The sequence below is a fragment of the Notothenia coriiceps genome, unplaced genomic scaffold, assembly GCF_000735185.1.
Source record: "Notothenia coriiceps isolate Sejong01 unplaced genomic scaffold, NC01 NC01_scaffold00031141, whole genome shotgun sequence".
Taxonomy (NCBI): Eukaryota; Metazoa; Chordata; class Actinopteri; order Perciformes; family Nototheniidae; genus Notothenia; species Notothenia coriiceps.
In genome coordinates, this window is record NW_011363842.1 from 32,138 (window position 1) to 44,207 (window position 12,070).

Below are 12,070 nucleotides of genomic sequence, written 5' to 3' on the forward strand. Positions count from 1 at the left end.
ATCTGCGTTTTTTCCTTTTTGAAGACCCCCCCCTACCCCCCCTTTCTAAACTTGATCTTTCTCTTCCAATAGTGTGCACCAATGTGTGTGTTCTTTGCTCAAACTTGGCTCAGTTTACACGCTTAGTGTTGTGTAACCAAGAGCCTTTAATGATTCAATTACAATTACAAAGGGTCACTTAAGAGATTAGGTGGTGTGTAGGGGCATGGGCAGTTAAAGGAGATGCGGGCTGAAAGAAGAGTAGAGGGTTGAAGTTGGATTTGGGATCAAAATACCCCCCCGATGCTTTGTATCTTGGGGCTTTGAGGCCTTGAGGGAAAACGCTCTCCACTCCTCGGTGATAATCTCCCTTTTCTCTGGCACCCTCTTCTCTTAAATGGGTTCTTCAAAGTTAGTGAAACAATGCTCCTCGAGCCTCATATCATCCCACAGGAGGAGAGAGGCTAACTGTGATACAATGGTAAGCTGTTACGGCCAGTGATGGAGCCAGAAGATACTGTATGTGCCTGATCTATGAGATGAAACAGTAGATTTTACAGATGATTGTTTTTAGACTAAAAAGGGGCTTAAATGATTACGTTGGCCTCCGCCTGTATGAGTGTCACCCTGATAAAATAAGGTTATCTGTGTCAGTGGGTCGTGAAACACAGGCCTGTACTCTTAATGCCTCTGGCCTGTCTTTTTTTTAACACTTTCACTTTCTCTACAATGGTGAGAAGGAAAGTAGCCTAAGCAACCTCTGTGAACCCAGAAATTCAAGTTCAGTGCTGCCGTAGCAACTGAACAAACTGTTTAGCTCACTTAAAATAACCAAATGATCAGATGCTGGTCAATTGTCAACATTTTAAATTATACATTTGGAACTGCAAGTGTCTGTTTCCACATAAGTGTGAGTTTAGACACTGAGAGTGTGCTAGAGAAGTAAACAATGAGTAAATGAAAGCACATTTTCAATACACAAACAGTGCAGTGGCTAGGTGTTCACAAAGGAAGGTTTCAGGTACAACCTACACCTCAAATGCCTTGTACTAAATTCAGATAATTAACTCAGGAAAAAAACACAAACAGTCTCTTTCTTTCTTTCTTTCTTTCCTATCGACAGCCACACATCCCTCTTTGACCATGAACAAGATTCTTCTTCAGGTCTTGTCAGATTATTTAGTTACTGTGAATTGTGCAAAGACTGTAATCAAATTATTACTCTAATCTTGTTATTCACTGTAATGAGGTTACAGTTTGCCTGTTACAACAGACGTTATTTACCTTTGATTCTGAACGCCTACACACTCATCTGTTGGGAATGACACATACTGTATCTTAGGAAAATGGTTGAGGAAAAGCTCTGATTTAAACCCATTCAAACAATTTAACTAAGTGCAGAATAACATTATTAATTATACGTTACTCTTATTAAAGCTACAGGAACAGAGAGAATCCCAGGCTGCTGATAGGCCAGCTTGAAACCAACATCTTGTGAGGTTTAGTGAGTCGTGTTCCAGCTTGTCTCTGTGTGTGGCGTCACAGCTTCCAGCCATGTCTCCACCACATTCACTGTGTCCTGGGATGACTCTGAATAATGAGACAATCTTTTATGTCTACAAAACTATTTGTCAAATATCCCACAGTGTGCTAACCGTCGGCTTTAGTTGCAGGAATGTGGCATTTTCAAAAGAGTAACTTTGAACATAAAAGTGAGGTATAAAAGCAAAATGGCGGCCGACTAGAAAAGGGGGGAAAGAGAGACTGCATCCAACAAAGGCCCAAAGGCTGGAATTGAACCTGGGAGTTCAATCACTATTTATAATCCACTTTGCCTGATTTGTTTCTGTAGAAGATGTGTTGGGAACTATGGTTGTGAAGCCATGTTGGTGTTTTTTCAGAGGTAGTCTTAATAATATTAAAAAAAGGCAAAAATAGAGATCTGGGTTTATTGGGTGCTATAAAAAAGAAGGGCTGTATTGTATGCGTGATGATGAATGGGAAGGACTAACCCAGGTTTAACAACCTATCCCGTAAAAGCACCCCCCACCCCACTCTGCAGACAAAGCCTAACTTTGTGACCATGGAAAAAAAACAACATATTACATTAATGTTGTTTTCCAGATGTTCTCCTCATTCTAAAGATCAAGAGAACATGAGTTAGGGAATATGTATTATATACTCTTTTGGCCCACAGTTATGACTGTTCTTCTGAAAGTGTTTAAGGTTTGAGTATGTGTCCAGGATTTCTGTTTTTGTAAGTGAGCTTGTGCAAATGTGTGTTTGTCCCTTTGTACACCCTTGTCTATGTGTGTGTGTGTGTGTGTGTGTGTGTGTGTGTGTGTGTGTGTGTGTGTGTGTGTGTGTGTGTGTGTCTGCTTCCTTTTTAAGTGTTTGGTGCTGCTGTTTTTATTGAGCCATCTCCTGGACAGTAGCCTGGTTTTCACAGCCTTTCCTTTAAAAAGGCGCTACCAATGACAGGAAGGGCTCCTCCTCCTGCCAGGGCAGGAAGGCAGAGGGGGGAAGAGGGTTATTAGTGAGGGTTGTGTTGAGGGGGGAGCGCAGGGGAGGGGACGCTGGTATTGAACTTAGAACAGCTGATGAAAGGGATTGTCACTCAGATCTCCCCTATCTCCTCCCTGCTGTCATGGTAATTACTCGCTCAGCATATTTGAGGCTGTGGCTCTCCCCCACTGTTAATCTGCTCTCATGCATTACAACAGAGTACAGTCACTGTAAGCACCAAACATGCATTTTTATAATGAAAGACCATGTCATGTAACCAGAATTTAATTTACAAGATGCATTTCTTTGAAAATGACACAATGTCTTATGGCTATTTCATCATGAATGATGTTTAGTTTCCTCACACTGTTTCTGTGAATGTTTTCGCACTCAAAGTCACGCTGAAACCCCTCACACACACACACACACACACACACACACACACACACACACACACACACACACACACACACACACACACACACACACACACACACACACACACACACACACACACAGCTGACCTGTGGCCCCGTGCAGCAGCCCACACACACACATATTCACACGTGCACGCACATTCCACTGTGTGCTGCTGAACATTTTGTGAGGCGAGAGGTTATGTAAAAACTGAATTTCCTATCAAAATCAATCTTTGGAGGATTCAAAGTGAAAGAGGTTTCAGTCAAAACTGCCCTTTGGCTCAGTTAACTTTGTTTTAACAAAGATCTGAGGTTAAAAATTATATCTTATCTCAAACTAAACAATTTACCATTTATTATTGCTTTGTTATGATGCCACAGTGGTCCACTACACTCTGGAGCCCCCAGGCCACAGTCTAGTTCAATGAGATGCACGGTGTTGGCAGGCTGCATGCCTACAGGCCAGATGTCACACTGTGTCCACTGCACAGCCACTCCAAGGCAAGGAAACACACCTTCAATATCTTTGTCAAACAAACCACATGCTCACTCTGTCCATGTTTGTGTGCTGCAGAATTTAAACAACTGCAGCTCCATGACACATTGCATCAATCTGCGTTTTATACTCTTATTAATAAATGACAGATTAGTTCTGAAAAACGTCTGATGACACCAGCATTGTCTTCCTTTCAGTATAAAAGTGGTTATCTATGTAAAAGTCTAGTGTACTAACTGCAAACAAATGATATGATGTAAAATGTGTACTGTATACAATTCAAAGTTGAAATGGGGGGGGGCTGGCAGTATGTGGCTGTTACTGAGTCCACTAATGCTCAGGATTGAAGTCGTCACTCCACCAAGACTCATCAGAGCTGACAAGGAAGGTGTCCGCTTTCAGAAAGGCTTTTGTTGTCTAAACAGGGATGTGTTGATCTGACAACAGAGAGGAGTAAGGTGGAACAGACCCAGAAACAAGAGTAGATCAACTGAAGTAGTGTTAGGTGAAAAAACCCTCACAAAACACAGCTTTTCACAATAACCATCCAATGACAGGTGATATGTATAGTTCTGATTGCATGTGAAACTTTGCAGAGGGTGTAAATCTGGCTCGCTGATGAGTCTGATTCACAAGAGTCATTCTTTCTGATCTGCATCCAATAGAGGTGTGCTGATTGATGTTGTGACACGCTGAGGGGTGAGTTGTAGGTGAGAGTGAGAGAGGCATTTTTTCCATCCGCGGCTCTGAGGCTGAGCTCAGTTCAGGGTGATGACAGCCCTTGACAGTTTTTGGCTCCTCTCCTTCTTTTCTCCACGGCAGGTAAAATCCCCCTCCCCCTCCTCCTCCCTCCCTCTCTCGCCGCCTTCAGCCCAGTGTCTCTCGCCCTGTCTCCCTGCGTCATGCTTGTGGGAGCCACGTCGCTCCTCACCACCTCTCACCACCCTCAGACGGTGTCACTCACTACCTCTCTCCTGGCGCCAGATGCAGCTTCTCTGTTTCAATGGGAGCTATTTTTCCACTTGTTCTCTCAGGGCCACTTTTACATTGTCAGTGTTACTATATAAACAGAAAACAGTGATCATGTTACAGCGCCACTCATTCAGACCCACCCCCCACACCTGGGCTCCGATGCCCCCCAAACTGAATACATTATAGTATTTACCCCCTGCAACAAGCTGCTCTTTGTTTACCTGTAAACTCACGTGAAATATGATACGCTCTCCTGCAAACTCTGAATAATTTCACTCATTGTTGGAGAACAGTGCTATTATTTAGAGCAAGTATATGAATTAGGCAGACATGACAATCTCTATAATCTTTACAATCTGGTTTTCTGACAAGATAAACCATGAGGTACGCTATGAACATTACCATCAGGGCTAACAATCGTTTCTTTATCTTTTATTAAGCCTCTTTCTCAATTAATCCATTTTCTTTATTATGATATTATACTATTATTATATTTTTATGGGACGAAAGATGATTGTTAACACATTCCTGAAGTCCAAGACGCTGTCTTCAAATTGTTAATTTAATCCAAAAACTGAAGTATATTAAAGTAACCATAACAGAGAAGACAAAGAAAATCAGCATATTCACTCGATTGCAACAAAACAACTAATAGCGCATGACAGATAGCAGATCAAATGAATCGTGTTTTTTATTCGTAATGCATTATTAATGAGTGTATGTACTTTTAGGCAAATTGTTTTTTATCAGGGTTGTTTTGTTTCTGTTAGAAAATATAATTGACCTAAAGATGTAATACATAATCTTTGTAAAAAAAAAACGGATTAAAAAAAAAGGTTTGGTAAATGTTTCAAATAACATATACCACATGAATCACATTTTCAAAGTATCAGCACTTTAGCTATAGTGCACACATCTGGTTTATATTGTATGATGAAGCATAAAGAAGTTCAGTGCAGGTAGACGGATTTCTTTGTCTATAATATAAATGTTATAGGAACTATTTAATATATATCCTATTACAATAACATTTGGCTATTCACAGTTTGGGACTTCAAACAACAGAATTATTCAAATGTAAGCACATTGCACGGAAGTTAATGGTCGATGGTTTGGTGTGTTTTTTTATTTCCATTTCAGACTCTTTTCACTTAAAAAAAACAGTATCCTCAGTTATTATTTTGCATACTTTTATCAATTAATTACATAGTTAATTTAATTACACACCTACAAAGCACTGTGTCAAAACCAGATCAAAGTAACCAATGAATTACTGTATTTAATGGAAAACTAGGGTTGTTTTTTTCTCAAAACCTTCAAAACATTTTTACTTTGGATAATAATAATTAATTGTAGGCTGAATTGCTGCAACGGCTAGAAGTAGCAACAGCTTGAAAACACATTTCCTCCAAGTCATGGTTCACCGAATGTTGTTTGAAATGACAAAGTTCAGAAGTCTCAATTGAAAGCTTAAAGCAAGCTGATGGTCATGTAGTTAGCAATGGCCTTCTTCAGTCAAGGTCAAAGTTAAATGGTCAGGATTTCTTTTAACCTCTCGGCCACTGGGAAGTTGCTGTCCTCGGACTCACCTCCTTCTTTCTCTTTCTTTTTCTTTTCATTTTCCCCTCTCTGTTTTTATTAGATTATTCCTTTGTGCCTTTGCTTTCGGTTTTTTGAAACCTTACCACTCTTGTTAATGGCAGGCTGAAGGTTCAGGTTGGGGTTGCTGCGGTGGGGAGGGGGCCACATTTGGTTCAGTCCTGTGCTATCCATTGAAGGCGACAGGAGGGGCTGTGACTTTGGGGTTTTTGACCCCAGATTCTTTATTTTTACTAGGAAGGGATCCAAGGATGGAGCTGTTGATGTGAATAGCTGCCCAAGGTGACTGGATCCCAATAAAGAGGCCGTCAGCCTGGCCGGGGGCCTCCTCCCCATCCCAGACACAACCTTTATAGGGCCGCTTATGAGCCTGGGCAACTATTAAACCCTGTCCAGCCTGCAGTGAGGAATTTAGGGCCAGGAAACAAGGGAGTGGGGGTGGGAATGGGCAGAGGGAGGTGAAGTTGGGGTGAGTGAAGGTGAAAGTTGAATGGCATGTTCGAAGGAATCTGGTTGTTCTTGTTCATCACCTTCAAATGTGTACCAGGCGTGTTTCACTCTCTGTAAGTTCAGGGAACCACGTCTTTTTTTAAACAGCTGGATACACTTGTACCTGCGTCTACTTTACATTGTTTGTTTTGAGCGTTTTCATTAGCAGCAGTTGAAGGACTTGTGCCGATGGCCAGCAAATGGTGTTATACAGTGTGCCATTTTCTTTAGCGAGACAGCGAGAGGGAGACAGCAGAGTCTCATAAACATCCCGCCTCTGTTTGTTCACATGGGGCAGGAGGTATATAGGCAGGTCTGGTTAGACAGCCTTTCAAATAAAAATGTGAGCGTGCACACACACACACACACACACACACACACACACACACACACACACACACACACACACACAGATGCAAAGATTCAGATGTCAGTCAAAAAGTCAACAGAGGTATGCTGCTCCCCCACTCACCAGTAAATGGAGAAGCCAATCAAATCTCAGCTGCCAATCAGCATTTTATCAGCAGGGCCATCTGGCCATCAGCTAATTGTGTCTCTTTTAAGTCCCTGTCAATCAGCAGTGCCCCCTCACCCTCCTCCCCTTTCTCTTAAAAATGTCTGCCTTTGAGCTTGCCTTCTGGCTCCGAGGGGTGGCCTGCATGGGGTTGGCGTTGCATTGGTTGTTTGTTGACCATTCTCTCTTAATCAGTTGCTGTATTAGCTTTCATCATAGTTTCAAAAGACTTGAAGCACTTATGTAAACAAGATGTTCTGATATAATAAGAGTTGCTTTTTGTTTCTTCTTCCTGCAGCGGTGGAGACCCAGAGCACCAGCTCAGAGGAGATGGTGCCCAGCTCTCCTTCCCCTCCTCCCCCTCCTCGCGTCTACAAACCGTGCTTCGTGTGCCAGGACAAGTCATCTGGTTATCACTACGGAGTGAGCTCCTGCGAGGGCTGCAAGGTAAATGAAGCCAGAGAAACCTGAGGAGTCACATGACATGTATGAAGGGGACAGCTGATGTTTCAGCCACAGCCGGACAGATGTCAGCACTGCAGAGCTGTACTGTTAGCTTCTGTTGAGCTGCCCCCTAGTGTATCCTTACTATCAATGCACATTATTAATGTAACAGCCAAACATTGTGCTGCATGTGACCAGCAAATGTCAACTGAATCTACATGCAATGAAAGCTTTGCTAAAGTAGGGGTTTAGAGCTTGAAATGAAATGAAAAAACACTTTTGGAGTTTTTGTTTGCTTGAAGTCTATAAACAAAGAACAATATATTCAGAAAGAAGCAGTGAAAGACTTCAGTTCTAAGTCAGGCAACAAATGTATGCAATGCATCAAGCATATTACAATTTATTTTATAAGCATTACATTAGAAATCAATCAACTAAAAGTCTATAACCATCTTAACGTTGAACACAGGCAGAAAAGTGCTTCAAGCTTCATGATAACACACACTCACAATGAAAATGCTAACATTCTGATTTAATGATGACAATATTCCCGATCTTGGTAAAGCATGTAAGCATCGCAAATATCAGTTTAAAAAAAAACAAACATCACACCTGGTTGTTGGTTCTATTTTCAGAGATGTTATTAAGAGCATTCTACTGGCATGATCAGTGAAAAATAAATTGTCTTAATTCTGTTTCAGGGTTTCTTTAGGCGAAGTATCCAGAAGAACATGGTGTACACCTGCCACCGAGACAAGAACTGCCAGATCAACAAAGTGACGCGCAACCGCTGCCAGTACTGTCGACTGCAGAAGTGCTTTGAGGTTGGCATGTCCAAAGAAGGTGAGAAGAAAATATGGTCATCAATATTATTGTTACAAAGGAATACTGTGGGAAGAATTGCCTTTTAAACCACGTCTCCTTGTGTCTGTATTTCCTTTTAGCGGTGCGTAATGACAGGAACAAAAAGAAGAAGGACGTGAAGGAGGAGGTGGTGCTGCCAGAGAACTACGAGCTGAGCGGGGAACTGGAAGAGCTGGTTAAAAAAGTCAGCAAAGCTCACCAGGAAACCTTCCCATCTCTGGGCCAACTGGGAAAATACACTACTGTAAGTTTTGTAATGCTTTATCACCTCCGCCCCCTAAACCCTCCACTGAGGCATTAGCTCACTGCTTTGCCAGAACGCTGTATGGACTCTGCTCAAGCACACAGACCAAAGTGTCCCTCTTTCTCTCTCCCAGAATTCGAGTGCCGACCACAGAGTGCAGCTGGACTTGGGCCTGTGGGATAAGTTCAGTGAGCTGTCCACTAAGTGCATTATAAAGATTGTGGAGTTTGCCAAGCGACTACCAGGCTTCACCACGCTCACCATCGCTGACCAGATCACCCTCCTCAAATCTGCATGCCTGGATATCCTGGTACCAAACACCTCCTCCTTTTTAATACCCTTCCACCTCCCTCACGCTTTCTCATTTTGTCACGCTGCTTAACTTTAAAATGATTCATCTGAATAGCTGCCATGGTTTTTTTTTCACTGAATTTCATCCTCCTTTTACTAACTGCCCACATGGTTCTTTCCTCTCTGTTTTCTTATTTAATTCCTTCTCTTAGATGCTGAGGATATGCACTCGCTACACCCCAGAACAGGACACAATGACCTTCTCTGATGGCCTCACCCTCAACAGGACCCAGATGCATAACGCCGGCTTCGGCCCGCTCACAGAGCTGGTGTTTGCCTTTGCCGGTCAGCTGCTGCCTTTGGAGATGGACGACACAGAAACAGGCCTGCTCAGCGCCATCTGCCTCATCTGCGGAGGTAGGTTTTTTCTTACCGGAGTGATATCATTAGCTTACAGACTCTTAAAGGTCTCCTGTCATGCAAAATGCACTTTTCTATGTCTTTTATACATAAATATGTGTCCCCGGTGGGTCAGGGAACTCACAAAGTGTTAGAAAATAAAACCCTCTCTCTTTTCCTCTGTACCCCCATCTCTAAAAACGGGGGTATAACGGAGCTGATCCAGATTTGCTTCCGATATGACGTAATATCGGAAATGTGTGCTGGCTTTACACCCACGGCCCTATCAGAAACGTCGCTATCAGAAACATGGCCCCACAGGTTTTGGACGTAATATGGTCTTTGTTTAAATTAGCAAGCATCGCTAACACTCAGAGCTAACCTGTACTGGAGAGAGTATGTGTAAAAAAGCCGGAAATAAAAAAAGGAACTCACCTTGTGGTAAACCTGCAAGAGAAAAAGCATTTGAGGATACTCTTTCAGAAATAATCCTTGATGTGGTTTGGAACATAATATGGCGTTTAATCACGGCAGAGTATCTGAGTATAAGCGTTAGACCCAGAATCAGCACTTCTCTAACAGGGCAGAAATATAGGGATATGAGGGATGTCTAAAATGCATGATCTGTTTGGTATTTTGAGCAAAACACGTCATAGACATGTTTTTTATGTATTTGTATATATCTGAGACGCATAATATATGCCTAAAAATCGCATGATAGCAGATCTTTAAAATGTTACTTTTCTCATTGTTTTACAGTTCCCTCACTATAATGTATCCAGCTTTTCTTCCATTTCTTCACCTCTTTGAATATGTGCATTGTTTCAGACCGCATGGATCTGGAGGAGCCCCAGAAGGTCGACAAGCTGCAGGAGCCACTGCTGGAGGCTCTGAAGATCTACACCCGCCGCAGACGCCCCAACAAGCCTCACATGTTTCCCCGCATGCTGATGAAAGTCACAGACCTCCGAGGAATCAGCACCAAAGGTCAGCTGAGGTTTCACACACCAGTATCACATCAAATAAGCAGGGCTGTAACAAACCTTCCTACTAAATGTACCCACAGTACTGAGAATAAACAACTGTATAGTACTTATTGTTGGCATTGAATAGCAGATTTTGCATTTTTGTTTATGTTTAATTCCATTTTTGGAAAAAGTTATTGTGTTATTATTATTCCAGAAAGTGTTACTATCAGTACACAAACTCATAATACAAGAAATCTTCAGAAGTGAGAAGTAAATAAGTAAATGTACTCAAGTACTGTACTTAAGTACCTTTTTGAGATCTTGTACTTTACTTGAGAATTTCCATTTTGGGCTACTTTGTACATCTATTCAATACATTTAGTTGCTTTACAGATTTGATTTAATGATGTGAAATATAAACAACACAATCTGAATAATGAGTACTATTACTTTTGGTACTTTAAGTATATTTTGATTGAGTAACATGAATGCAGTATTCCTACACTTTGGTACTTCTACTGTTACTCAAGTACCAGATCTGAGTACTTTTCCCACCTCTGGACTTCGTATCAGCACAGGTTTAAAAAAACAATGCCCAATGTTTCTTAGCTTTTAAATTAGGAAGCAAATTAAGAGATTTTTTCTTAATTACTAGACATAGGCATTTTTGTTCTAATAAGCAAAGAAACCTGTCACCTGTGAAATATGCTCATTGTAGGAGAGGCTTTCCACTGTCCTTTTTATACACTATCCATTCAATAAATGTGTGTGTGTGCCTGTAGGTACAGAGCGAGTCGTCACCCTGAAGACGGAGATCTCGGGCCCCATGCCTCCTCTGATCAGAGAGATGTTGGAGAACCCCGAGGCCTTCGAGGACAGCAGCGACTCGGGGGACAGCGCTGCAGCCGCCCCCCCCGCCATTCAAGCCATCAAACAGGAAGAGAAAACCACGGATGAGTCTGCAGTCGAGGAAGAAGAGGAGGAGGAAGAGGACGACTACTGGGACGAGGAGAAAGACAGAGGGGCGGACAGTGACAGGGAGCCGTCGGGGGGGGAGGCGGCGGCTGCGGCGGGGGGGGGGCCAAAGAAAGGCGTGAGTGGGAAAACGCAGTGAGACAAGACGCCATGATGCTGCTTCCTCCCTCAGATCACTGAGCCCTCACCCAGCAATATCTCTCCTGAGAAACCTCACAGATTTAGGCTCTTATACAACAACAGTGTTTCACACAGCACATATTTACATAGACTGAATACTGTACATGCGGCTGAAAGGAAAGCTTGTTGAATTCAGTCGAGGAGGCAATGAGTGGGAGAAGCAAAAGCACTACATTTCAGTGGGCTGGGGAGAGCATCGGGAAAACGTCAAAACGCCAAAATGAGACTGTACAAAAGATATTTCAAAAGTGTTTTGTCCACCCAAAGAGGAACTAGAGGTGTTGGACAGAAGAAAATGCACTCCTCCGCTATCTATAAGGGCTATGCTTTGTATACAATTGATGGTAAACATACATTGCAACAACTGAACACTACGTGGTGTCCATTTGCCGCAAATGTCTTCTCAGAATTCCTATTATCGCTATTCAGAGATACGCGACTTATTTTTCAATAGTGGTTTTTCTATGCATGTACACGTTTCTGTTTCTTTTTTCCTGTCTATGGGACTTCTTGTTGCTTTTTTTGTATATTTTTCTCTTTCTGCTCAAATTTGACTTGACACGTAGTTCATTTAGCTTGTCTTGTTATTTGTATGCATTTCTGCTACATTGGACACAGTGAAAAGGGAAAGAGAGAGCAGGTCGTGAGCAGGACTCAAACTCACATGTAGTTCGTGAAACATCGGAAAGACAATAAGAGGAAGACTGTCCTTCAGCTCTGGTTCTTGTGATG

The 12,070-nt window shown here is 42.3% G+C and overlaps 1 protein-coding gene across 1 annotated transcript in view; it reads left to right on the forward strand.

Annotated features, from left to right (window-relative positions):
• Nucleotides 1-12,070, forward strand: part of LOC104959843 (retinoic acid receptor gamma-A-like) — a 14,870-nt gene extending 2,800 nt beyond the window's left edge. Inside the window, exons 2-8 of the mRNA XM_010787754.1 lie at nucleotides 7,272-7,420; nucleotides 8,119-8,260; nucleotides 8,362-8,525; nucleotides 8,659-8,835; nucleotides 9,029-9,233; nucleotides 10,044-10,202; nucleotides 10,966-12,070. Coding sequence (XP_010786056.1) covers nucleotides 7,272-7,420; nucleotides 8,119-8,260; nucleotides 8,362-8,525; nucleotides 8,659-8,835; nucleotides 9,029-9,233; nucleotides 10,044-10,202; nucleotides 10,966-11,297 — 1,328 coding nt within the window. The 3' untranslated portion in view covers nucleotides 11,298-12,070. The remainder of the gene's footprint in view (nucleotides 1-7,271; nucleotides 7,421-8,118; nucleotides 8,261-8,361; nucleotides 8,526-8,658; nucleotides 8,836-9,028; nucleotides 9,234-10,043; nucleotides 10,203-10,965) is intronic.